Source organism: Anguilla anguilla, chromosome 15 (assembly GCF_013347855.1).
Source record: "Anguilla anguilla isolate fAngAng1 chromosome 15, fAngAng1.pri, whole genome shotgun sequence".
Taxonomy (NCBI): domain Eukaryota; kingdom Metazoa; phylum Chordata; class Actinopteri; order Anguilliformes; family Anguillidae; genus Anguilla; species Anguilla anguilla.
The window spans coordinates 23,205,661-23,233,148 of NC_049215.1; the positions used below are offsets into that span (position 1 = coordinate 23,205,661).

Sequence of the window (27,488 nt, forward strand, 5' to 3'; positions counted from 1 at the left end):
ATACGTACATGTGAACTCAGCCCCGAAGCCATCCATTTACCCGTGCCCAATATGAGTGCAGTGGTCCAATGTTGGAACGTGTGTGTGTTTGTCTGTGTATCAGTGACAGCAAACATACATATGTGCTTTTGAGGACATATACACACACGCAGATGCACACACAGACAAACATGTTTTTGACTGGTTTTTCCACTATTATCTGTACCCTCCGGAAATAAGACACTAAAATAGAAATCTAGGCTTCTTCAGTTTCTCTGGTGTTATTTTCTTCATGGAGGACAAAGGTGAAAGATCACAACCGTGATGTCACAATTCTTCAGAACATTCCACTGTCTACTTTCTCCAGAGCCATGGAAACCGGAGGACCCGGCCACAACCACAACAGCAAAGGCTATATTACAAAAGGGCACACTGGGCAGTGTGTCGGAGACTGGAAATGTTACAAACGCCGGACACTCTGGATAGTGCACAATGAGTCTGTCAGGCTAAGTAAATAATGGTTTAATCTCTCCCTGCCACAGCAGGTGGCACTGCGGTTTGAGTACCTGCCCTGACTCTGGAAGGTTATTTGTTCAGTCCCCAGGTGAGTCATGAAAAGGCACTTTCAGCAATGGCATTCAGCGCCATTACAGCGCCACCCACAGGCGCCCAGCCTTAGATAAATGAAAGATCACTGATAACGGCTCCCGTATTGACTGGCTTGTAGATCAAGGTGTGTCACACCAGAGATATCGGAATGAGCTGCGACCTCAATAGGTCATAAACCCAGTGCGTTACCTCCTGGTTACCTACAGCCCCCCTGCAGGCCAAAACAGAAAGGCTTCCCTTTGATGAAGTAAACTTTCTGACAGACCCTCCTGACTTCCACCGTGCACTGTTACCATGGCGCCACCCGTGGCCCGTTACAGCCCTTTCCTGGAGCTGAGTTCCCGCCATTCCACCTGCGCCTCTCTGTGTTTTTGTGTCGTTGTTTTAATGCCCCAGTGACTCACTGCAGTTTCCCGCTCGCTGGTTATTAACAGTTTTTTTTTCACAGCTGAGCATACAGGTGCCCTCTCCACCTCCTCCTGCTGGTACCACCCCCTGCTGCAGCCCGCCACAGCGCCACGCATCACCAGTGAGCCCAACGGCAGAAACAATAACACTGACAATGGCACGGGGGAGCTCTGCTTGTTTTAAGAGGGCTTTGGGAGTTTCAAAGAGAAAGGCTACCCACACACACGCACACACACACATATACACTCACACAGTCACTCCCATAAACAAACATGCGCACGCGCATGCGCACACACACGCACAAACACACACTACGTTCACATATACAAACATACTGTACACACAGAGAAAAACACACATACGTGTGCATACAAAGATATAAACACGCACTCACAAAATCTCTAACATAGCTGGGACTGCATTTACGGAAATGGAGCTATGTGGAATCTCTCTCCTGAGGGAAAAAAAACACACCTTCGTCACCCGCAAGGGGCAGTGGGCAGGGCTGGGCAGGTCGCCAGGGGAGACGGCTTCCACCCTGGTACAGATGATCTCATTGTTCAAACAGGGCCGTGTACATTTCTCTGGTCTTTGCGCCCTGCGAAAACAAGCGGGGAGGGAGCGAGCCGGCCGCTGAAGGAGAAGGGGGGTAATCTATCGAGCGGAGAGTGTGGCTCATGCCCCACACAGCTCAGCACACGCACGCACACACGGAACTTTCTCAGCAATGGGCCGGGCCTGCTGCCACGGCAACCAGGCCCCTCCCCAAAGGGTGGGGAGGGAGGTTTTTTAAGCTAGGCAGCAGGAATGTTGCTGCGCTTTTGAGTACAGTGTAATTGCCTGTGCTGAGAGAGAGAGAGAGAGAGAGAGGAAGAGAGAGAGAGAGAGGGAGGAGATAGAGCAGGGCAGCTCTCTGTGAAAAGGGGTGTGGACTCTAAACCTGGAATCAGTGAAGAAGTTTTTCCAGTGCGCGCGGGACGACAGCTCCGGGCGGAAGAGAGCGAGAGAGCAGAGCGGGAGAGGGTGCTAAAGACGAAAAGCGAAAAACATCTGGATCCCTGAGCCCAAGTCCAGGTTGACGGGTTGAAGAAAGCGTCCCGCCGCGCGGTTTTAACGAGCGAAGCATCGGCAGGATGGGCGAAGACGCCGTGCAGGCCGAGCGCAGCAGCGCCATCATCCCCCACGAGAGCCAGGACCTGGTGGTGCCGAGCCCGAGCCCCACCCAGTCCTCCCCCGCCCACAGCCTGACCCAGCTGGTGGGCAGCGAGGGCGGGGGAGCAGCGGCGGCAGGCATGCCCAGCACGCCCACCACCCCGGGGGGCTCCAAGGACGGGCAGGTGAACGCCATCACCGTGCTCACCCTGCTGGACAAGCTGGTCAACATGCTGGACACGGTCCAGGAAAACCAGCACAAGATGGAGCAGCGACAGGCGGAGATGGAGAACGCCGTGCGGGGCATCCAGAGCGACATGACCAAGCTCTCCAAGTGCCACACCTCCACCTCCAACTCTGTCAGCAAGCTGCTGGAGAAGTCCCGCAAGGTCAGCGTCAACATGAAAGACGTCAAGGACAAGATGGACAAGCAGGCCGTGCAGGTGAAGAAGCTGGAGGCCAACCACGCTCACCTGCTCAAGAGGAACCACTTCAAAGTCCTCATCTTCCAGGTCAGAGGCCATGTTACTCAGCAACGGGGGGTGGGCGGGGGGGGGGGGGGGGGGGGGGCGGGGTGAAGGGTTGCATGGGAGTGACAAATGTGGAACGGAGGTCACAGAGTCAAAATTACCTTTATAGCAAATATGTACCTGTCTGTCATTGCTTTGGTTCTTTTTTCCCTCCACAAGATGAACAAGTTTGCAAACTCTGGTAGCATATTAGCATGCTGACCTCGCAACGAGAATGTAGCATGTTCAACTCCTGGATGACTCTGCTCCTACAGCCTTCATCCACGCACCTTACTAAGACTACGTCAGTTACTGCCCAGGTCTGTGTAGTGTAGCTCGCAGGTTAGAGCTGTTTGGGGTGGAGGATATTTTCCAAAGGAGGTGTTCAGGGGAGGCATTTCATTTGGCATTGTGTTCAGTGGGGCAAGCACTTACTGTAACACACATTGTTATACTCTACCCACTTCCTGCCAGGATGGTGCCTGTTATGTGTTATGTGTTATGTGCCTACTATGAGAAACTCAGACTTGTGCTTTTGAGCTGTGAGGGAGCAGTAGGAGCTGGAAACAGGGCATGGGAGAGGCAGACAGGAGTGACACTTTCTTGGAGTACCTCTGGGGGGGTGGGGGGTAGGGGAGGGGGCTGCAGCATCTGGCTGAGGTGGGCAGGAGGTGGGGAAGCTGGCACACAGTTTCATGAGTCTCCAGGTTTCTGTGTGTGAGTTTGTGGAAGACAGAGACAGATGTTATGCTCAACGGTAGAATCCACCCTGCTCCACCTGGCCCTCCCCCATCACCACTCTGGCCTACGTTTGTGGCAGGCACCGTATCCACCTCCTGCCACACCCAAGGGCGGGCGCCCTGCAGATGTGGCGAAAATCAACATGCAATAACCCCCCCACTCCCCTCCCCTCCCCTCCTCTCCCCGCCTGCTTGGCGGTTTTGGAAGGAGTGACGCGGCATGTTGGCAGGCACAGCCGTCTCGTAACTGGCAGTTAGACTTTACCAAAAGAGTTCTGCATTCAAAATAATACTAAAGCGCAGTACATGAGAGAAATCTGTATTTCAGAAAATTCTAATCGAACTCTGAGGATTTCACTTGTCCTCACTTTGTGCGCGTGTCGCTGCACGCACATGTGTGTACGTGTTTGGGCATGCGCGAGTGTGTGTTTTTGAATTTTGGCGCTCTTGCTGTGCAGTTTTTCTGGTTTAGATTGCCAGGTCAACTGAATTGTAAAGTACCACTGTTTGGAGACTGCGTGTCACGTAGACTCTTGAAGCTGAGTTACTGGCTGACTGTTGAACAGCAAACAGAACACTGGGCCAGAGTTTACTGGGCCCGTAGGCTTGGCTGGGCTTATTCTCTGCCTAATGAGCGTGGCAAAGGCGTTAATTACAGCCATTTGCTTGTTTGATTTTGTTCAGAGCTTCAAAGCTCCTGTCTCCCTGTTCTTCCTAAAGAGCTCAGTGTAAGGAGATCTGAAGCCCCCCCCCCACCCCCACCCCTCTCATATGGAGCCCTGCTCTCTTTTTCCTAATAAAGGTGGAGACAAAGTTTCCCACTATTTACTGATATCCTTAATGGTCAGGAAGCTAAACTGTTTGCATAAGTGCATGCAAAGGCGTGTGTGTGTGTGTGTGTGTGTGTGCGTGTGTGTATGGGGGTGGGGGGGGGTATTGTAGCGTAGGGTGTGGTTTGGCATTAGAGTTCATGAAAGCACACAAGTCTTAACAGATACCGCTCTCTCAGATTGATTTACCAATACTCATTTACCAGTTTACTGCAAGAAATGACAAAGTAGTTCTCAAGAAACAGTTCCATTTCTTTGGTAACCAGAAATGCAAATGCAATCCATACCTCAACAGACTGTCAATACTCAATGCAGTACAGGCTTTCCTGCATTAAATGAACTAACTTTTCACAACTTTTTTCATATGCTTATTTTTACAAACACAGCATGTCTTCATCATACGTTTTTTGAGGACCTATAAAATGGAGATCGCCAAAGGGGTTTGTGTTGAGCTTCCAGCTGGATGTTGCGGTGTGTTTTATGTGACCAGGAAAGGGGGCCCACTGCTGTGTAGAGGCTTGTGTTTTCAGGGTTAAGAGGATATGACTTTTGGTGAAGCCTTAAGGCAAGTTGTCTGCTCGATTCTTTAGCTATGGAGATTGTTTTAATTGTTGTTTGCAGTTCCCCCCCTTTAGGATAAAAAAGCCTCTTTTATATAATGTCATAAAATATCATGACGGGGAATGATCAGCCCCTGCAGCCTACCTTGAATTTTCAGAGTGTAAGGGCAGTATAATTTCACCCTGTCAAGACAGACGGTGCCAGGCGTTCCTGGGGTGCTAAGGAAAAGAGAAGTTCTCAAATATCTTTTGTTCAGTTTACGGGACCTCAAATTCCGTCAAGAAATCAGAAGAACAGACCACGTCCAACAGAAGCCACCGCTGACAGCGCGTTTATGTCATCTCCTGTTGGAATCTCTGCAGCTTCCACTGAATTTAGCAGGCGCGGTTGGAAGCATAAGGCAGTTAGTCTGAACCATTACTAGGAATAAGCTCGCTATTCTTTATCCATATGCACAGTGCCACGACATGACAGGACTAGGCCCGATATACAACAGGTATGTGCTACGTCAGTGGTAACCACCTCTTTTCCTGGAGATCCGCTATCCTGTAGGTTTTCACTTCCAACCTTAGCAAAGCGCACCTCATTCAACAGCTTGAGATCTTTCAGCAGTTAACTAGCAGAGTCTGGTGTGCCACATTAGGGTTCAAATTAAAACCTACAGGACGGTAAATCTCCAGAAACAGGGTTGGTTACCACTGTACCACGTGAAAGGACAAAAGCAGAGTGTCCCAGCAGGGCAGTCCACTGCAGGCAGTGTGGCACAGTGGACAGGAAACAGGCCTGGCCTCTGAAGTGCCCAGGAGCATGCAGGCTCATATCCCAGGTGAGATTCAGCCATTGTTCCCTTAAACCAGCACCTAAATATCCTGCTGTAGTAATAGGTAATGTGCACCAATGTGAACTGAACTGTCCTGGATAAGGACACCCATTAGTCAAATGAACAATAACAGCAACGATCACACGCACAGCATGTTATGTTCTATTTTCTGATGGATAGGACATCCACAGCTCATCAGTCACCTCAAATGGTGCCTGAATTTGTTTTTCAATATGGGGCGGTTGTTAGCGCCCCACTCCAGGGAGTGGAGGGGATCAAAGCCGAGTTCTTCCCGGTGACGACACGTGATGGAGCTGATCTTGGCTGTCAGCACAGGTGTTTTCCATAGAGCCCCTAGGTTTGCCGGGAGGGGGTGGGCAGGGGTATCAGCACAGATACGAGACACTGGCTGCTTTGCATGGGCTGGGGCGTGGGCTGTGTTCAGCCCACCCCTGGGGCCACCGCAACTGAGAAAAGCAAACCTCATCTGTGGGCATGTGTTTAATGAAGGCAGTGGGGTTTTTATGTTTTTTTGTGTTTAGCACCCCCGACTGAATCACACGTACGGTTGTAGTCTCAGGTACATAAAGGTGCGGCCATAAACTACGCATCACTTAGTACAGACAGTCACAGTTTGAGACCATGCCTTGGCTCCCCCAACTCTGTCCCTCTTCAGCTACCTGTCTTCAACATTTCTTGCTGATTTTGTATTTACCAATGTTATAGCTACATTATGGTAGTGTAATAACTGACAATGCTAACTTTTTTTATTAGATCAGATACTTTGCACACCAGCTGGTTTTGAAGATGAATACTGTGCTACTGCACTTTTGTATTCCTAGTGGCAACACAGATGTTTTACACTACACGTAAGATTGGGACAGTGAAGAAATAGCACTAATTTCTTTAAAACCCAGAGAACGAATCTCACTGGCCAGAACGCTTAATGAGATTCAAGAAAACCAGGAAGGACTGGGCTACATCCTCCTTCCACAGACAGTGTTCTGTCAATCAAAGTTCATCCCGCATGGATATCATAGCAAAGAGAAGAGTTATCACAGCAATAAATCACTCAAAGTGACGAAACTGAAGAGAGGTATTTTCTATGCTGGTTGGTGAACAAAGACATGCCCTAGTGTGACAACTTATGCTCATGTGCAGTATGGCACCATGTTTAGATGTGCACTTGATAAGACAAAAAAAATAGTCAAGAATCAACTTGTTCCTACAGGTTATTCAAGGAAACCATGAGGCCTTGAGGTACAATGGTTCATTTTAACAGGAGTGCAACTTTAAATATGAAATCATATATTTGTTTAGCTGATACAGGTCTCTGTATAGGTAAAATTCATAGCACTCTTACAGTACATATCATAAAGCCAATCTTCATCATAGGCAGCACACTCAACAGTACTTCCACACCCAGATTCAATGCAGCAGATTTTTGGTCATAAGCCCATTTCCAAATGTCTTTAATTCAAGCCTATGATTTAAATTCCATTTTGCTCATCTAGCCAGGAGCTCTGGTTGTGGTGTGTTTATGACTCCCCTTATCAAAAGAATTCAATCTCTTTTTCAAAAGAGGCACAACATAGACTGAAAAAGCTCAAGTATGGAAAATAAACATAAGTAGTCGAGATGTAATTAGAAGTCATGAAGTGAAACGGTTGCATTTTGGGACTAGAAACCCACATTCAACATATTGTTCTCTCAACTGTCACTTTTCAAAGAACCACAGTGTTTCACAAGGCCAGGAACTTTACCTCGTTCCATTATGTGCTGTGAGAATGTCTTCAACGGTGATTCAAAGCACCTGGGGTGTCATTTTGTGTTCTGGTAGTTACCCTCCAAACAGACAAACGAACACGGTACTGTTTGCCAGGTACTTTACTGCTTTTGGGTGAGGTTGGTGTGGAATGCTTTAGTTTGCTTTCACTTTTCACCAAAGAAAATGGACTGATCGACAGCGAATATAAATTTCCTTTTTCTTCAAGTCTTTCAGAGCCGTCTCTTGAGCCAGAGACTGAAAGCAATGTTCTTACACAAGATTTGGTCCTGGCTCATGTCTGTAAATTCCAGCAGTTTAGCAAGGCTCCTCTCCCAGGATGATATAAATAGACCAAGGCGATAGGATAAATTATGTCAAGAGCGAAAGGTGTTTCGAGTGTGTTAGGAGAGCTTGCTCCAAAATGAAGAGAACATACCACATTCGCATGTGAAGGAAGGTGGAGAGAGAGCACTGTATAGTGAACAGCAGGGACTTTCACGCAAGCATCCTGCAGAAAAAAAGCATAATATTCCATTGAATTCGGTGTCCACCGTTTCAAGAACGGAATCTCGCAGGCCAAAATAAGTGCGTTGGTGACTGTTCATTTAAACACTTTACAGCTTTCATTCTTTCATGCAGAGCTGTTAGAAAAGTTGTGCTTTGAGTCTTAATTGCTCAACATTTCCATACAGGGTCTTGTCTGTGCTGAAGCAAGAGCTTTTAGCTTTTTTGAGGCTAATTTTGAAACAGGAAAGCTCTGGGCCGTGTGTTTTTATGGAGAGCTCTTTGCCATACCCAAATAAGGCTATCTCTGCTCCACTGGGAACTCAGCGTGCTGGCCTTTTCCAACCAAGCACAGATACCCACAAGCCTTCTGTTTTTGTTATGCTTCTTTATTGGTATTTTTCTCTCTGCCTGGGCTTCATTCTACTAATAATCCCCTCATGTATGAATGCAATGCCTGAGAGAGAGAGAGAGAGAGAGAGAGAGAGAGAGAGAGTGAGGGAGGGGAAAGAAAAACAAACTGATTTAGGAGGTGAGAAGAGCAGTTTGGAGAGGCGTGTCAGACCCCGCCATCTTAGCCTTGGGCTAGCTATGGTGCATTTCACAGAGTTCAGGTTTGACAACTCTCCCTCTCTCCCATTTCCCTACTCACTCTGTCTTGACTGGCCCACAACCCCCCCCCCCCCCCCCCACCCCAAAAAAAAAATATATATATATTCACTGCACGCACACACACACACTGCCTACCCCTCACTCACCTCCCTAAAACCCTCCCCCTTTACAAACCCTGTCTCAACCAGATGCTCCTCTGCCCCATCTCACTGAGTCCTCACACTCTGACAGCGCTGCACACACAAGCCCCCTGGTTTCTCTCTGTAACATCTCAAGTGTTTAAAGTGGAGATTAGGGTTGATTAGTGAGGATGGGACCACATTTGTCTTCTCCAATGCCAAAACTATCCTACACAAGCATGACCACTCCTTGGAATGCTGCTGGAATCCATTCCTCAAGCAGAAGAGAAAGTTGCAGCTCCCAGAATTCCACAAGCCGTGGTTAGGTGAAGAGGTGAGCACCCTTAGAGTGTGTGGGGAATGCAGGAGCTCATTCCTCTATACAGAGGTAAATACTGGAGCTGCATGTGAAAAGGTGTGGTGTATAACACACACCCTCAAAAACATACACACACACATGCACAGGTGCACACACACACACACACATACACACAGCAGAACCTCTGGACAGTGGCCAGCAGAACTTAAAGAGTAGGAAGGATAGGGAGGAGCAGGCTCACAAGGGTCAGTGATCACATGGTCCACTGGCTGCTCTGGGTCTCCATAACACACATTTTTTCCATCTTCAGCCATACAGATTGAAAGCAGTACATCTGTTAAGCCGTGAGCAGGCTACCATAGGCCATGCATGGGAATGCCCACCCCTCAGGGATTCCCACAAAGCAGACATTACTGTGGGCTATTTACTGTCTCCTGTCCTGAGAGCTTAGATCTACTGGGAGGAGTTTCAGTGATGAAAATATGAAATACCCAGAGCGGGCTGTACAGTAGACAGGGTAAACAGACAGTGTGGAGCACAATGTGGAGTTTACAGGACAGGGTGAACAGACAGTGTGGAGTGGACAAGACAGGGTAAATACACAGTGTAGAGTGGGCAAGACAGGGTACATACAAAGTTTGGAGCAGACAGGACAGGGTAAATGCATAGCATGGAGTGGACAATGCATGGTAAATAAAGAGTGTTGAGTGGACAAGACAGGGTAAATACACAATGTGGGGTGTGTGGAGTGGACAGCATATATGGCCAGTATGGGAGTGCACTCAGTAAATACCCAGTGTCTTGGGTGTAATGAACTAGATAAATACCCACAATGTTGAGTGGAAGTGTATATGTAGCTCATTATCTTTCCTCTTCACCAGCAGCTGCACAAGTACACTGAAAACCAAATGCCCATTACTTGTTGATTGCTGTTGCAGTGTGCCGTTCTATGCAAGAGACAGGCACATTACACTCATTTTTGTCCTTTCAGTCTGTCTGCCTGCATACACCAAAGAACCTGCTTGGTGCATGTGTGAATTTCAGCACCTACATCTGAAATACAGGGACTGAAACCCCCCTGAGTACATAAAAAAGGGTTGCATCCGTAAATTCTTTACCGTGACGGAAATACCCCCATCTTTGCCACAATGTTGTCCAGAAACAATGCAGCCGGACCCAATTCAGAGAACAGGCAATAGGTCACGCAGTTCCCCCTCCCACAATACAATGCTGACAGCATGGCGGCACATCAAGGAGCTACTGCAAAACAGGCTTGGCGTTTTGAACTTAATATTTCCATTCGGGTTTTGAATTTGCATCAGATTGGGGACTGTCTCCAGGAGCGTGAGAGCCAGGGAACCGTTGCCTATGTCTTTTGGCTTTTTCCATTTTTTTTTATTGTTATTTTTGCATCGCAGACACCCTCAGGCAGGGCGAGTAATCCTCGGTATTTACTGAAGCCGTTAAGGTTAACAATGTCGATCTAGGGATACAATGGCTGTTCCCCACCCCCGGGATTCAAACCTGCTACTTCCTGAAAACAGGAGGCCTACAGCCATTTCCTCAACATGCACTCACGAGCAACAGGATCAGCAGGATTTTGTTGTTTCTCAGTACCTAATCGATCAATTCAAGAAGCTGATTACACCGTTAGCTCACCTCGCCTGGCTTCTTGAGTCTAAACTGGCCGCTGATGTTAAGGTTTTTGCAGATTGCACCCCCTGTAATCATTTTTAAAAGCAACCTGCAATAGAACCTTTCATTGTGGGCACAAAACCCTCAATTGAAAGATGAGCCAATCAGGGGAACTGCACAACCAGACAAAACACACCAGATATACATTGCTTTTCACACAACTAATAACATGTCATTTTAGGTCATCAGTGGCATGCAATGCACCCTGGAATGTTGAACATGATATTATTTGTAGGTTTATATAAATGGCGCAATTAAAGAGGACATTAACAAGCTAGCCATTCCGAGGGTAAGCAGAACAATGTTCTTTGAATTTGAGATCTTTTTAAATGGCAAGACATGGACCCTCTCCAGCGAACGATCCCCTGGATGGGGGAGACCGAGTGGTACAGTCCGTGGGGTGGCCGACAGCCAATATCTGTGGGGATTCCCCAGTGAGCCAAGCCCCCAGTGTTTACCATCTCTGTTTGGGGCTCCCTCTTCTTCCCCCCTCTCTGAAGGAGTGCAGGGGAAGGGTAGACCATCCATTTCTTAAATATAGCTATTTTCAGTTTCATTAACATCATTATGTTTGATGGGATTATTCTAGGGACTGCCAAGACATTGTATAAGGGCAATTAGGTTGAGGGGGTGGATGTGAGGTGGATTAGAAGGTCTGAACATGTCTCCAGAATGCAGGTCCCTGGCAGCATTCAGTTAAGTGATTTTTATTACAGCACCCCCTGGATGGAGAGTATCGCTTTAACACTGAATTCCTTCTTTCACTCCCTGTATATTCAAATCAATGCAAATCCAGAATTTCCCAATCAAATTCCAGTGGAAGGAGCAGTGTGGAGTGAAACGGCACCTATTTTCTCAGAGCGGGCTGTTTTCAGACAGAGGAGAGGCGCTCAGACAGACTTACAGACAAAAGAGACAGTCAGAGAGAAAGGGGATGAAAGCAGTGGAATTCCAGCTTAGATGTGTAATTAGCGGTTTCCTGTTGTTTACTACCATCTCCTCTTTGAAAACACTGACCCATGTCATGCCAATAAAGCATAAATGAAGTAGAAAAAGAATGATAGACAGAGAAAAATCAGTGTGTGTGTGCCTATTGACAGTGTTTTGTTTTCGGGTTGAAAGGTTTGCAGAGAACAATAGCACACAGTGCATGTTCAGGCCGGAGGGGGGTGGGGGGGGGGGGGGGGGGGGGGGGGTGCGGTGGTGGTTCCATGGCCTGACCTACCTGCTGCTCAGCACTGTGGGAAGCGTTCAGGCAGTCAGGCCTCTAGCCAACACAGGATGATCCACAACCACGCCTCCCCATCATATCCTCAGTCAACAGCAATCTGAGAGCTCAACGGCATCCTGTAAAGCCTGTTTTTCTCCATGAGGCAACATGTATGGCTTTGCTACTAGTGAATTGTGCCTTTCTATGTTACTGACACACCTTGTAGTGTACAGTTAGATTTTATCTGTTCCCTGGACATTGAGCAGAGATAGAGCACCAACTCCAGAGTCAGATACAGCTGTGTCTGGAGGCTGCAGACGAGCACACGCCCTCCTCTGAAGCACGTGGTGCTGACAGCTGGTCATTTCTGCATCGCAGTCCACAAGCCAATCTCACACAGACACCAGTCTGAGGAAGACACGCTGTGTAGGGCCTCAGCATGCAGACCATGGGCCCCCAATCACCCAGCGGGGGCACTGGGAGACAATTCTGGTTGCCCTGCAGAGCTACCAGCTGCCGTCAGTGCTGGCAAGGTCGGGATTCCATCCCAGACCTTGGGGCCCACCCAGGCACTAGAACAGTGCCTTGACAGGATAAGCCACCGAGCAGCCCTACTGCGTACTCACTGCTTAATGGAAATACTTTCTATTCTCTAGCTGCTCCCATGTTTTGCAGATATCACCTAATGCAGGACATGTATCTTGCCAGTATAAATCTGAATTATTTCTGGCAGTAAAATAAGCATAAAAGCAATAAAAATCTGATAGTAACAACAAAAATAATAAGAGTGCTAATAATCTTATTTTTTCTTATAATCATAAAAACTTGAATATAATTTTTACAAATTATAATATGATAATATAATAATCTGCCTTGGAACATGTGTATAGCCACTAGCATATATGCACTGGGCTTGGTTCCATACTCACTAGAGGGTTAAGTCAACTGAACAAGACTCGTGGTGTCAGTAGAGAGAGCATGAGATGCATGTGATTCACTGACTGGGAGCGCAGCAGATCTGTAAAGGAATCCCTGTCTCTGTCAGTTTGTTTTGCCCCGTTGTCAGGGGCTCTTGCCCTCTATCGCCTGACGCGCTGATCCAGCGTCTTGCACCACCACTGGGATTTCCCTCGCAAGGTTGTCCTGGTAACAAGACAGGCAAAACATTGTCTTTTTGTAACCAAAAAAATCTTTCCCCCAGTTAGCAGAAATGCCTAGAATTCTTTCCCCTTAAACTACCCCTGGAGAGCTAGGAGGCATGATTCCATATAAGTCCTGATATTTTAGTTCCTGGTCTTGTTACGTTCAGTAATAGTTCTACGTAAACTAAAATGCCGTTCTTGTTCCTTAAGTGCATCTTGGATGGTTTTGTGCCATGGCTCATTCTTTACAGCAATGTGCTCTCTGGACAAGCAGCCGTTAGTTTCATAGGCCACGATTTATGAGCTTAGAGCAAGCCCCTTTGGCTCTCATGCTTGGTGTTAAAGATGAAACAAAAATGCAGGAGAAGCTGCAGCTCTGGATTGCCTCTTGCTTCCAGCTTGGTGCCAAATACTCTGTGGGTTATTTTAGGACGAGCCCCACCCAGGCCTTAATTGTCCTGTGAGCTCGTTATTCTTTCAAACACAAACGGTTGGCTCTACAGACTGGGGCACACTGAGTCCATGCAAACGAATGCACGCCCACAAAAACTGCCATTGTGCATGTCCCGTGACGCGCCAGCTCTTCGCTGGTGTGTGTGTGTGTGCGCAGTATGTGTGGGCATGTGTGAATTTGTGTGTATATTTGGTTGGCTTAGTACATCCAATGAAAGACAGGCAGAGAGAATATGATGTCTCACTTCTACATCCACAGAGAAAACCACCATAGATTACAGGCTATAGCAGAGCTCCGGGAAAGAGACATTTTCTGAACAATAGATAAGCAGAAGGCCAAACCTCCAGGCCCTGGAGTAGGCCGGAAGGCCCGGCCCGCTGTTGTGGAGCAGACTCAGATAACACACTGTATCTAATTACTACACAGGAAGAGAGAGAGAGACGGGATGGGGAGCGTGCTATTGGCGTGCGGATTTATGGAATGTCCTTGGGGTGAATATAAAGATATGAAGGTAGTTTTGTTTTGTTTCTTTTTGGTGGGGGGGGGGTGATGGGAGAAGCAGCTGGATGGGTGGACAGTCCACACACCCGATGTAACCCAAGCCCCCGTCCACCTCGCCAAACGGCTTGTGACATTGTCTGCTCACAACAGGCTGCCATTGTGAGTCCCTTTCTGTAGAAAGGAGGCCAATCCCCTAGCCTGACTAGCAGGACTTGGGGCCCCCTGTGACGCATGGATGTCCACGTGTTTCCTCAGGCCATGGCTCTTTCTACAGATATTTTCCAGCAGTGCCCATCCCCTTTTTCCTGAGCGCGCCCCCTACGCCCCCAGTCCCTGGCTTTCTTTCCTGTGGATAAGGAGTGTATTCCTTCTGTGGGAACATTCCATATGCTCGTGTTTCGATTGAGGCTGTTTTCCAGATAAGTTACACCTGGACGCACATCTTGACATAACTCACAGACACACACACACATAAAACGCACACACACCCATACTCTAATGCACAGCACACGCACGCCCACGCGCTCACAGCTGGTGTTGCTAAGCCATGTTATCTGTTGGAATGAGAGGGCAACCAAGCAAAGGCATGGAAGTGTGAAGGAAGGCAGAGAGAGAGGGAGCTGGAGACAGAGTAGGCTTGCATTCACAGGGCAGACAGACAGGTTTAAAATGAGATGTACAGCAGTTTACTCAATGTTATACACACACATACACACACATTCACTCTTTGCTCCTGCTGCCTCCCTCATCTCCCCCCTCTATTTCCCCCCACTTCAAACTTCTGACTTATTTTCCATTTCACCCATCATCACTCTTCAGATTCCTTCTTCTGTTCTCAGCTGCCCACTTTCCTTCTTCTTCCTGACCACACCCCTCTGCCTCTCCCAACAGACAGCAAAACAACCCACAAGCTGGCTCAATGCTGCAGGTGTGAACACGGCAGCTACTGGATGAAGCCAGGTGGTCTGGCCCAAAGCCAGGCCCCCGAAGTGATGGTCCAATGGCAAGCGATCCCGCTTTTTGCATCAAAAGGCAAAACGGATCCTATGTCACATGACCTAACCAGCAAATACGTTGCTCCCACCCAGCTCTTGGGTTGCTATGGGTTGTTTGCACTCTAAAGATATGAAATTATAAAAGCAAAACCACTGTTAGTTACATTTTTCAAGATCATTGCTTTGGTTCTCTGCCTTGGCTGACTGCTTTTTTTTAACTTCACCAGAAGCCACTCCCCGTCTTCCACTCTCTCTCCACTTTTTCTTCTACTGCTAAAGTACCACTCCTTTCTTTTTCCTTCCCCTCTAGCCATCTCTGTCCATTCTTTCATCTCTCCATGTTTATTCTTCATCCCCCTCTCCCCAACTTCTATCCTGATCCTCTCCTCACCCTCCTGTGAAGTTTCCTCTCCAGTGATCCGCTAAAGCCCGGGGGGCAGCTTCAGGGGCTCCCTAATTATCCTGGGACCTTTCACACTGCTGATTCTGGGTCAGCGGAGTAACATCCCCCTGCAGAGGGGCGTCTCTCCCATAGGAGGCCCCTCATCACATAAAATGGGGCTGACAGGAGGCGGCATGCACAGTGACCAATTTCGGTTGACCTCAATCAAGCCACTCTGAAATCCACTCAGGGAAGATATGCAGCCACTGTACAAAAAAGAGAGATATGGAGAGATACATATTGGCCTCACTATGTAATGAAGGGGTTTCTTCTGACAACTCGCCTCCATCATGGGGCCTATCCACCCACTCAGCTCAGATTTTTTGGCACTTCTGGAAGTCAAAAAGCCCAGCCCTTCCCTTGATTCGAGCTCCACTGTTTGCTCAGAACAGAACTGGGAAAAAAGCCAGTGGTTGCTGGGATGCAGTTGTTGGGGTGAGGCAGACAGGTGTTCAGCCAACTCCCCCAAACATAAACCGCTGGGTCCTGAAACTGCTCTGCACAAAAACAAACACTACCAAAAACACCCCTCCCCCTCCCCTTTCTAACCCGGGGTGAAGCGCAAGGTGGTACAAAGGGTTCAAGAGTCCTGAACCACATCCTCAATGTGGTTTCTGCTATGCTCCAAGCCCCCCTACCCACACCCCTTTGTCGGAGTTTAGCATGCAGAAAGAAGAAGACCTATTGCATTCACAAGCTTACAGACACACATCAGAAAACCCCCAAGTTTTGGGCTGTATCCCATTTTCTTAGTATGTAGGTACAGCATGCATTAGCTAAATCCAGATTATAGGCAGGTTGGCACAACAGCGAGGCTGGGACTCAGCTTTCTCAGACCGTGCACCTTAGTTCTTTCATTCACACTGTAATTACAGCTCTCGCCAAGAAACGCGTCTCGAATTAAGAGTTACATTTCCACACATGGGACGTGTAGACAGCATTAACATGCCGTCTCATCCATTAGGCGTGAAAGAGCCAGCTCACAAATAGCAGTCATTACTGCAGCTCTTTTTTCACTGAGCTCAAATGAAACTGATTTCCCTAGCAGAGCAGCGAGACCTCAGATCTCCAGTCCCCAGTTTTGAATAAATAAATAACTCATATTGTGAACAAACCATAAATAAATCCGTTTGTAGACAGCAGACATTCTAAACAGAATCTGAGAGCTTTCCAGTCTACAAGTATCTGTCTCCACTCCGTTTGAGGACAAGCTGGAAAGTTGTCATTTCACCTGCGGCAGGATACAGAGAATCTGGCTGCCTTGAGAAATTGGAATGATCAAGACACACAAAACAAGGCTCTTGCTGAAAAGTGAACCCCATCTTGCCTCAAGGCCAGCACCTCCCAGTTTCATTCAGGGGCTAATCCGAAAGGGGGGTGGGGGTGGTTGGTCCTTTTCCTCTTGTGAGGGTGCTAAATGCACAGAGGGTGGAGGACTAAATCCAGATCTTTCATCTGATACTTTCTTTCTGTCACTGGTGTTATTGTTGTGCACATGTTGCTCAATACACAGCTCCGTGCTGCAGCCCGATACACAGTGCCTTGTGAGGACCTGCAGGGGAGGGCTGATCTTTCCTGCTGTACTGGCCGGCCCAGTCTTCACACTGACTCACACTCACCATGCGAGCATTAGGTCTCTGTTGGCACAGCATGGCGCATGCAAAGAATCTGCACAATGGAGGGCTGTCGGTTTTTCTTCCATTGCCTGAGAAACCGATCGCTTCCGAATAAGCACAGAGGGCACTATTTTTCTTCCTGTGTAGTGATTTTTATTCCCTGTTTTTTCTCCCCAATTTGGAATTAGTAGCTGCGTGTCTCAAAGCACTGCAGAGCCACCTTCACCCCACGCGAGTGCCGCACTTCTGACAAGGCACTCCTCCCACGCATTTGCCCGCAAGCCAGTAACTGTCTTCTTCACCACACAAGCCACACGCTTCTACAGAAGAAAGCCCACAGTGATCAGAGGAGAGGTCTGTCTTCCATTGACAACAACTAGTAATCTGTAGGTACATAGATGGGTCACCTGGCTCAGTTACTGCAACAGTAAACCAATTAAAAGGCTGGTTAAAACCCACCAAAACACTGGAGGATAAAGTATCTTTATCCCACTGCTGTGTAATCCAAGTTGTAGTCTACTAGTCATGCAGCCAAGGTTCAATACTGTGAGCATCATGTTGGTCCAATTCGCTACAAGCCTGCCTCCGGATTGCCACAACACACCCGGTACTGCTTCAACCCAGTCCCCCCTGCATCTTCTCAAATTCGCCAACATCTCAGCACCAACACTCTGCACTGGTGCCCCTCCCCCACTCCCTCCCACCCCAGCCCTGCACTGCCCTGCCTCGCAGACAATCCAAAACAGCATTCCCTCACCAGACGAGTTCCAGTCGGCAGAGTTATTGTCCTGGAGCGTAGATCCGAAGGGGGAGACAGCGGCTCTGAACACACTTATATAAATCACTCTGGGGGCTGCAGGCAGAGACAGATACGCATTCTTCAGGCCAATGGACGGCTCACAGCTGGGCACAAATCTCTCCCTTGCACCTCGCGGGCCAAGCCGTCACTCAAACCTTTTTTTTTCTTGCCCCTCTCGGAAAGTAGATGGACAGACAGGGCGGAGAAACGGGAATTCTGTGCCCACCATTCCAAACAAAGACTGATGGACGAGGATGCTCCCATTTAGAGAGGGGTGGCGGACAGCGCCGGTGAAGTCTTTTATCTGACATCTGATGGATGTACTGTGTACACAAGGAAAGGGAGCTCATATACTGAACGAGACTGAGGCAACGTCCACAGCCACAGAACTCAAAACCACTTCAGAGAATGGAGAGGTATCAGTATAAGCAGGCGATGTAACAGAATGTGTTACAGAGCTGATGATGTTACACGGTGGAACAGGCTGTGTGGGGAGAGCTGATGGTATTACACTGTGACACACAGCTGCATTCCTAGAAGGCCAGTATATATTGCCAGGTTTTATTCCAATTTATTACTCTGGCTTAATTTTTCACAAGTTTTCTACACCAATACTAGTTCCTACCAGACTACAGTAAAATGTTTTCACAGAGGATGCATGAACTGGGAATATATCAAAAGCCTCAGATAAGATAAATGACTTGACTCATTCAATGATAAAAAACAGAAGCAGGTGTGAAATCCCAAAATATGCAGCAGACTGAGAGCTGCTGTTGCTACAGTAGAGGACAGACTGTATGAGAGAGCTACTGGTCTTAGAGTAGAGAGTAGACTGTATGAGAGAGCTGCTGGTCTTAGAGTAGAGAGCAGACTGTATGAGAGAGCTGCTGGTCTTAGAGTAGAGAGCAGACTGTATGAGAGAGCTGCTGGTCTTAGAGTAGAGAGCAGACTGTATGAGAGAGCTGCTGGTCTTAGAGTAGAGAGCAGACTGTATGAGAGAGCTGCTGGTCTTAGAGTAGAGAGCAGACTGTATGAGAGAGCTGCTGGTCTTAGAGTAGAGAGCAGACTGTATGAGAGAGCTGCTGGTCTTAGAGTAGACAGCAGACTGTATGAGAGAGCTGCTGGTCTTAGAGTAGAGAGCAGACTGTATGAGAGAGCTGCTGGTCTTAGAGTAGAGAGCAGACTGTATGAGAGAGCTGCTGGTCTTAGAGTAGAGAGCAGACTGTATGAGAGAGCTGCTGGTCTTAGAGTAGACAGCAGACTGTATGAGAGAGCTGCTGGTCTTAGAGTAGAGAGCAGACTGTATGAGAGAGCTGCTGGTCTTAGAGTAGAGAGTAGACTGTATGAGAGAGCTACTGGTCTTAGAGTAGAGAGCAGACTGTATGAGAGAGCTGCTGGTCTTAGAGTAGAGAGTAGACTGTATGAGAGAGCTGCTGGTCTTAGAGTAGAGAGCAGACTGTATGAGAGAGCTGCTGGTCTTAGAGTAGAGAGCAGACTGTATGAGAGAGCTGCTGGTCTTAGAGTAGAGAGCAGATTGTATGAGAGAGCTACTGGTCTTAGAGTAGAGAGCAGACTGTATGAGAGAGCTACTGGTCTTAGAGTAGAGAGCAGACTGTATGAGAGAGCTGCTGGTCTTAGAGTAGAGAGCAGACTGTATGAGAGAGCTGCTGGTCTTAGAGTAGAGAGCAGACTGTATGAGAGAGCTGCTGGTCTTAGAGTAGAGAGTAGACTGCATGAGAGAGCTGCTGGTCTTAGAGTAGAGAGGAGACTGTATGAGAGAGCTGCTGGTCTTAGAGTAGAGAGCAGACTGTATGAGAGAGCTGCTGGTCTTAGAGTAGAGAGCAGATTGTATGAGAGAGCTGCTGGTCTTAGAGTAGAGAGCAGACTGCATGAGAGAGCTGCTGGTCTTAGAGTAGAGAGCAGACTGTATGAGAGAGCTACTGGTCTTAGAGTAGAGAGCAGACTGTATGAGAGAGCTGCTGGTCTTAGAGTAGAGAGCAGACTGTATGAGAGAGCTGCTGGTCTTAGAGTAGAGAGCAGACTGTATGAGAGAGCTGCTGGTCTTAGAGTAGAGAGCAGACTGTATGAGAGAGCTACTGGTCTTAGAGTAGAGAGCAGACTGTATGAGAGAGCTGCTGGTCTTAGAGTAGAGAGCAGACTGTATGAGAGAGCTGCTGGTCTTAGAGTAGAGAGCAGACTGTATGAGAGAGCTACTGGTCTTAGAGTAGACAGCAGACTGTATGAGAGAGCTGCTGGTCTTAGAGTAGAGAGTAGACTGCATGAGAGAGCTGCTGGTGTTACAGTAGACTAGACTGTGTAATAGTGTTACAGTTTGGAACAGACTAAGAGCTGATTTCATTAGGGAGCTGACGGGTAGAGAACACAGATCAAGCACACACAAGGAGGTCTGGGAAGGGCTTGTAATGTCTACTATGTGGTCTGAGAGTGTCAGAATGCTGAACTAAGGGCGTTGGCCAATGGTTTGAGTCTCCCAAGCATTGTTAGAATTCCTGGGATGTCTCCGCAACAGGATGGGAAAAAAGATCACTGGGTTCCCTTCCTGAACCTCCCTCCCTCCACCTCCTCCACAGCCTCCTGCCTTGGAGAACCTCCAGCTGCTGGTGGAAACTCTTAGCAGCACCTTACCTTGCCTTCAATCCCCACTGCTTCACTACTGTTCTCATCACATGATTGTTAGCAGGAGAGGAAAAGAGGGTAGAGGTGAGGAGAAGAGAGGAAAGGAGTGGAGAAAAAAGAATAGAGGAGTACAGTGTTTGTTATAATTCACACAGCCTCTCTTGAGCCAACTATCCAGCACATAGCCACCAAAGTGTGTGTGTGTGGGTGTATGTATGTTTGTGTGTGTGTGTGTGTGTATGTGTGTGTGTGAGCACTTGTGTGTGGGCGCACATGCAAATTTGCTTGTGTGTGTATATGAGCGCACATTTATATTCCCGTCTGAGTCATCAACCACAGGAATGAAACAGACTCAGGAACATCATTTAGCATTACTACAAAATGACAAGAACAAAAAATCTAGTCCATCTGTATTCAATGTCAGGGATAATTTTAGGACCACATCTGGGTTTCATCACATGGTAGCTATAAAGACACTGGATATATAAAATATACTGTGCCTAGATACTGGCATACTGTATTATCAGTAGGGACATATGGGAGGAAAGGTATTGTCGCAGAGTAGCACTGTCATGACAGCCACGCCTGGTTGACATATTCATTCTTTTTGTGGTTACAACTGGGAGAGTTGGGGGAAGGGGGTGTAAGTGTATGCCACAGAATTGACTGTGAGCCAGACAATAGCAACAATAGCACAAGTGTGTGGCGTAACCACCCAGCGCAGCAAAGTTGTACGACAGCACTTCACCCGGCTGCAGCCGTAATGCCGCCCCCAGCACATTTTCTGCCATACGGCGAGGCCCAGCATTATACAGAGGTGTGTGTATACATGTGGGGGGGAAGGGGGGGGAGGGTAGTTTTGGCCCAGCTAGCCAATTTCCTTCTTACCTGCCAGAATTTCATCTGAGAAAAGATTCTGGCTGGATTCGCTGTGGCCAATGACCAAAATCTAGTCATATAAAACTATCAGAATATTCCAATATGTGCCAAATGAAACCTTTACAGCAGCAATTACACATGAAGTGGCCAGCCACTCTTGGCATGTATGTCAGAGGACAATAGAGCATTTGTAGTACACATCCCATGGAACAACAAACACTTAGCCATTTGCAAAGGCCTAGAATCCACTAAACATGTGACATGACTGTAAAATTTCATGTTAGAGCACAAAGAATACACATCAGTAATCGGCAGTGTACAGCTATCAATTCACATCTGTTGAGAAATCCGTTAAAAGTACATATCATGACAAAAGGGTCTGTTGTGCCTCCATTTATAATTATGTGTTGTGCTTGGAACTAATCAAAAACAGTGGAGATCAAAGATCGCTAGTCTCTTTGATAGGTTATTTTGGTCGACCAGCACGCTGTCACACACTCGTGTTTGCGAAATGAAACCCCCTAAACCAAAACTAGAACCGGGTGTGCAAGAGGCTACCGTGCAAATGTGAAAGAGCTATGACTCCATGGAGCCTTTAGACACAAGATAGGCGTTAAAGTTTGATATGTATGGGAGACATTCCTGGCTAATGGCTTCTCAGTGATGGAGCCTTGCTATCGCCCTGATAGAATGGATTAAGTGCTCTGTCCTGTGATTTTTACAAGGCTTAACTAATTTTCTTTAAAGCATTAATGCGTGCTTCTGTAGCTGTGGCCCAGGCTGACTCATTAGTTCCACCAACAGCATTACAAACATTCTCGATGTTGTGCCCTGGTGTTAATTTCCATACCAATGCCCCGTTGTGCACAGAATTGGTTTCGCTGTGCAGTTGTGGAGCAGGGGAACAATTTTCTGCATGCTTTGCAAGGCTCTGTTTACTTGTGCAGACCATGTCCGCAATTGCAAATGCATTTTGCAATTAAAGCACCAGGTTGAGAATTTTCCAGATGTATTGCGGCAGAAATGGGAGAGCGAGGTTCGAGTGAGTTGAACCAAAACAAAAGATTTTGATCTGCAGAGAGGAGCAAAATAATTGGTTCATATCAGCGAGTCACTGATAGCATATAATAGCTCCTCTTATTTTTGGTCTCATGAAATCTCCTCCTTCCAACCTAGGTTGAGATAAAGAGCTTTTTTTAAACCAAAGGTACAGGTTTCCATCATGGATTCAAACTCAGGAACTATTTTGTGTTTGTGAGGCCAGCAGCCTACTCCACACAACAGGCCACTCCTTGCTAACACACTGTTTTGTCCTTTTTATGTTCCAGGAAGAGAACGAGATTCCTGCTAGCGTTTTTGTGAAGGACCCTGCACCCTACCCACGCGATGCAGAGGAAGAGGGGCCAGTGTCACCTCCCGCCGATGCAAACCGCTCCCAGGAGGAGGCACTGCAGACCATCAACCTTTCCTCTGATGAGGAGCTGGGGCCCGACGACGATGATGATGAGGTCGGGGCCTGTCATGACATGACCTTGGATCACATGGAGAAATCCCGTGCCGAAAAGATCAAGCGCTCCAGCCTGAAGAAGGTGGATAGCCTGAAGAAGGCATTCTCCCGCCAGAACATCGAAAAGAAGATGAACAAGCTGGGCACCAAGATTGTCTCTCAGGAGCAGCGGGAGAAGATCAAAAAGAGCCTCACGCCCAACCATCAGAAGAGCCCGACTGCCAAGAGCTCCTCCTTCAAGGTGTCGCCGCTCACCTTCAACGTCAAGAAGATGCGGGACGGCGAGGGGCCCGCACAACCTGAGGCAGCCTCCACCACAGCTGCCGTGGAGCTAGCGCCGATTTGTATCCCAGACGAGGACATGCCCTTCACCGAGGTGCACACCGAATTGGCACCGGGGCTGGAGGAGGACAAGGCGATGGCCGATTCCCTGGAGAAAGAGGAGGAGGAGCTCCCGAGCCCCTCCTCCAGCGGCCTGGAGGCGGATCTTTCCATCACAGAAGACGGGAATCCCGAGTACGCCCTGTCTGCTACGCTCCCCCAGGAGGACCGCAAGCCAGAGGAGGAGGAAGAGGCAGCGGAAGGGGAGGAGGCAAAGGAAATCCCGAAGGAGGAGGTCCCCCTGAATGAAGCCTCCTAATGCCAGTGTCCCATCCACAAAATCCCTCCCCACCCCCACTACATCCCAACCCCCTAAAAACTCCTCCCGTTCCTGTCACTCAAGCTGGGCAATAGCCTTCCACTTACACCTCAGTGGACACCCCCAACCCGCCACAACTGCCTACCCTGCCCCGTTTTTTACTCACCACACATTCCCATTTACTCCTGCATTCCCATCTATCAACTACCAGTGTTTGTCTAGCCAGCTTTGGTGCCACCCAACCTGTCACCCTACGTGGAAACATACATTTGCACGAGGGGACCCCAAAAGAAAACCCACAGTGCTCTGATGTCACTGAGCTTTCTCCTGCTCCTCAGGCTTCTCTGGCTCTCAATCAATCAATATTCACTCCCTCTCAGTCGGCGGAGAACGCGGACGTTGACAACGCCAGCAAACATTAGTTGTACTTGGAAATCTGAAGCCCCCCCTCCGACCCCCCTGCTGCCTCCTTAGCCGGCCTACTCTGGTAAGAGTACAGCATTCGGGATCATTCTGACTCATTCCTTCCAAAGGTGATTACTCACCCTGGCCCTAATGGGACTCCACACAGCACAGAACCACCACTCCGAACCACCACACGGCAGGACTGTGGCTCCCTAGCAACTTTTCAGCTCCCGCTCCACATCTATTAAACTCAGCCAGGCATAAAAAATAAGCCGACTCAGTGGCAGATGGCTGGTAAGAAAAAATTTTTTAATAAAAAAATAACAGGATAAAAAAGACATTTTAGCAACAGCAAAAATTATCATAATAAATACGTGTCAGGATATTAATCAATAAAAAATGGAAACAGAATTCAGCCCACATACAGTACACCTGCTGCCCTAGCCCACAGCTCCCTGGGCCTCTGCTGTCAATCATTGTCTGTCTGTCTGACTATCAGCACTTCAGTTATAAACGAGTTGGCTAATGTTTAGCCTGGGGAAGGAGGGGTTTTTGCAACATGTGGCCAGGATCACTCAGTCTGTACATTTCGCGAGCTGGCACAGCCTTCCACCAAGCTCATTCCATCACACTGGACCTCTCTGAGTGCAAACAGAGTTCCGTCTGGAGTGTTGGCCCCGACTGCCCGCTTCTGAAGCTCCTGTTCTGTAATGAGCTTTGCTTTCAGTAACACCGCAGAGCGGTAAGCCTCTGGCCATCTCCACATCTGTCGGGTAGTCAAATCACCTTGAGCCCTCCCACCATCTGACAAACGTGTCTACAAAGAGTTTATAAAGCCACAACATGTGGGTAAGGTCTAATGATGGCAGCAATGTGATTACTGACAGTCAGAAATTTTTCTCTGTTAAGAAAAGTCTGAAAATGAAAGAAATATTTTAAATTTCAGCGTATGCATGGTTCTGAAGCTGCAAGCTTGCACAAAGCTGGCCAGTCTGAACAGGAACCAACAACAACCTCACAAGAACCAACTCCCAGCACAATCTTCACATTCTGATGCACATAAATTTGTTGGGATGGCAACAAGCTGTTCTTACGTAACTGTACAGGGGTATACTCACAGGGTTAGTCTTAGGAATGTTTAGGGCATAAACCTAAACCTGCCTTAACTTTCACTCGCAGTTTAAAAAAATAAAAATAAAAATAGGAAAACAAGAAAAATGTTTTGGCTTAATAAACACCATGTGTTTATTGTGTTCATTTATATTAATTGAATACAGATCAATAAGTGGTGGTGCTGGGGGAGGGGGGGGCATCTTGACTGTGAACACTGTCGCACGTTCCCCACGCCCCTTTCAAAAGAAGCTTAACTCTGTTCATAACCACTTTGGGTGCTGCACGTCCTCCCAGTCAGACTTCCTGGTGAGCACATTCCTTCAGGGCAGAAGGAAGCGGGGCTTGGCTCTCCCAGTCTCAGCAGGGCCGGGCAGTGCCTTTAAGAGCGCTTCCCACAGAATGAAGGGAATCCCCGGTTTTGAAAAATGGCTCTTTAATGTAAAACCTTTTTCCACGTGGCCCCTTTGCAGCGATAACGGTATGGTGAGGCGTGGAGGAGGACAGGAGTAGGATTAATGGCTTGCTTTCCAGTGGGAGGGAGGAGGGGGAGGGGGGGGTGCACATAACACAGGTATGCCCCTTATGTAAGGGAGCACTCAGCAGCAATTTACTAAGGGAGACATAGAGGAATCCCTGTACACAATGACAGGGGGACTTACAGAGGCAGAGATATCTCTATAGAAAGAGTAGCAGCATAGAAACATATCTATGAAAAGAGGAACCTGTTTAGAGAGACATACCTGTACAAAGAAGTAAAAAAGATACTTGTACTGGGAGAGGTATTCGTACAGAGATGCTGAGAAAGAAACCTGGATAGAGTAAACAGGTAACTGTACACAGAGTGATACCTGTATGGAAATAGAGTTACCTATGCAGAGAAGCAGAGAGGTGAACTGAATAGGTGATACTGAAAGCATATTTAACTATATTGTTTGGTTCCCATTTATGCATGTATGGTGCTACAGCCTCCATTTTAAAGTAATGCAGCCTGTGAACATGTGCACCTGTCTACAGAACAACCCACGAGCAGTTATTAAATCTCAATCTAGAAACACAGCTGGGAGACAATGTGTTGAGACCAGCAATCCAGTCAATGCATTCCTGACTGAATGACTTACCAAGTTATAGAGCAAGAGAAGGAAAGAGAACAGGAGAAAGATACGGAGGGAAAGAGAGAGAAATGAGGAGAGGGGCTTTGACTTTTAAAAGCCCTTTATTTAGCCTTAAATTAAACAACAGGTAGATATATTGTGTGCTTATTAAAGCAAATGAGAAAAAATAATATCTGAACCAGGGACCATTATGTATGCAGAGACAAAGAGAGTGAGTGCCAAAAACACCCCAAATGTATTCACAGGTTTATTTCGTACATGTAAAATTCCTCAACTTTGTGGCAAACCACCAGTTCAAGTGGGTGGAGTTTTCATCTTAAAGGGTAAAGCAGAGAAAACTGAAGAGCTGGTTCACTAATGCCTATATCGACTTACCCTCTCCTCCAACGTAACAGAATGAATCAGTTTACAAAGACGCCAAACAGAGGTGGAGGTCAGGAGGGTGGGGACAAACAGTGGATAAACTTTTCAACTGTGGGTTTGCAGATGATGCGGCATGTGTGTTTTTTTACATGTAGAAATTCAATACTCAGAGCAAGGCCACAACTTTGTAGTAGGTAGCCATAGCAGAAAAGAATTCTTCCATGCATCTGGAACACAAGGGTTTTCCTTTCAATTCTACTTTATGAACTACTGAAGATTCTAGAGTGAGATTCTTTTAAGAGAACATGTCTATTTTACTCAATTTGCTAACAAGTCTATCTCTGTATGCCTGGGGTAGAGATATGAATCAGATATGACAAGGGAGGGGGTTTAAAAAAGGAGGTTTTTATCTTTTAAAAAATAAAAATGTAGATTTTTTATCTTTAAATGCTATCGCTCAGATCTGTGAATCGTATCTGTATCCTTCCAGATGTTAACAAATGCGGATGCGAAGTAATATATAGAAGCATACATTGTCTTTATAATCACACTTTAATGAAAGTTATAATCACTGATGCCAAAGAAGCTTTTTCCATGGCAGACAGCTAGTAACCATGCCCACTGTGATACCCTGTCTCCCTGTAACCCCTATATGTTATTAAAACTCTTTCCCCCAGAAATCTCCAAATTTAAATAAACAATTTGTAACACAGACTTTGGTGTGACTGTTTTGTTCATTGTCCAGCTCTGAGGCCAGGTCCTGCTATTTCCAAGGAGTTCTCAATTCTATTCAATACTACTCTGTTCTCCAAGAGAAAGAATTTTACCCTTGGAAATACAAGGCAGGTGAGGACTGGAGTGAAATTACATTGCTTGCTCATTCCTGTCAATTTTTCTGCCAGCTGTTCAGCAACAATGCCCTTTTGTGATCCGACCAATCACCAGCAGGATCCAGTGAGGTCAAAGGGCAGCACGCATAATACAATACAATATGAAGTGTAGAGGTTATAGGGAACCAAGGCTAGTGAAGGAGTCCCAGGGGACAATG

At 47.4% G+C, this 27,488-nt stretch overlaps 2 protein-coding genes across 2 annotated transcripts in view; one reads left to right on the forward strand and one right to left on the reverse strand.

Annotated features, from left to right (window-relative positions):
• ftcdnl1 (formiminotransferase cyclodeaminase N-terminal like 1) overlaps positions 1-27,488 on the reverse strand; it is a 59,405-nt gene that overhangs the window by 11,704 nt on the left and 20,213 nt on the right. The gene's annotated exons all lie outside the window — the stretch shown is intronic.
• cavin2a (caveolae associated protein 2a) lies at positions 1,695-27,154 on the forward strand. The gene is made up of 2 exons (XM_035393549.1): positions 1,695-2,660; positions 22,629-27,154. Exons 1-2 carry the CDS (start codon positions 2,130-2,132, stop codon positions 23,445-23,447), a joined length of 1,350 nt encoding a protein of 449 aa, XP_035249440.1. The 5' UTR covers positions 1,695-2,129; the 3' UTR covers positions 23,448-27,154.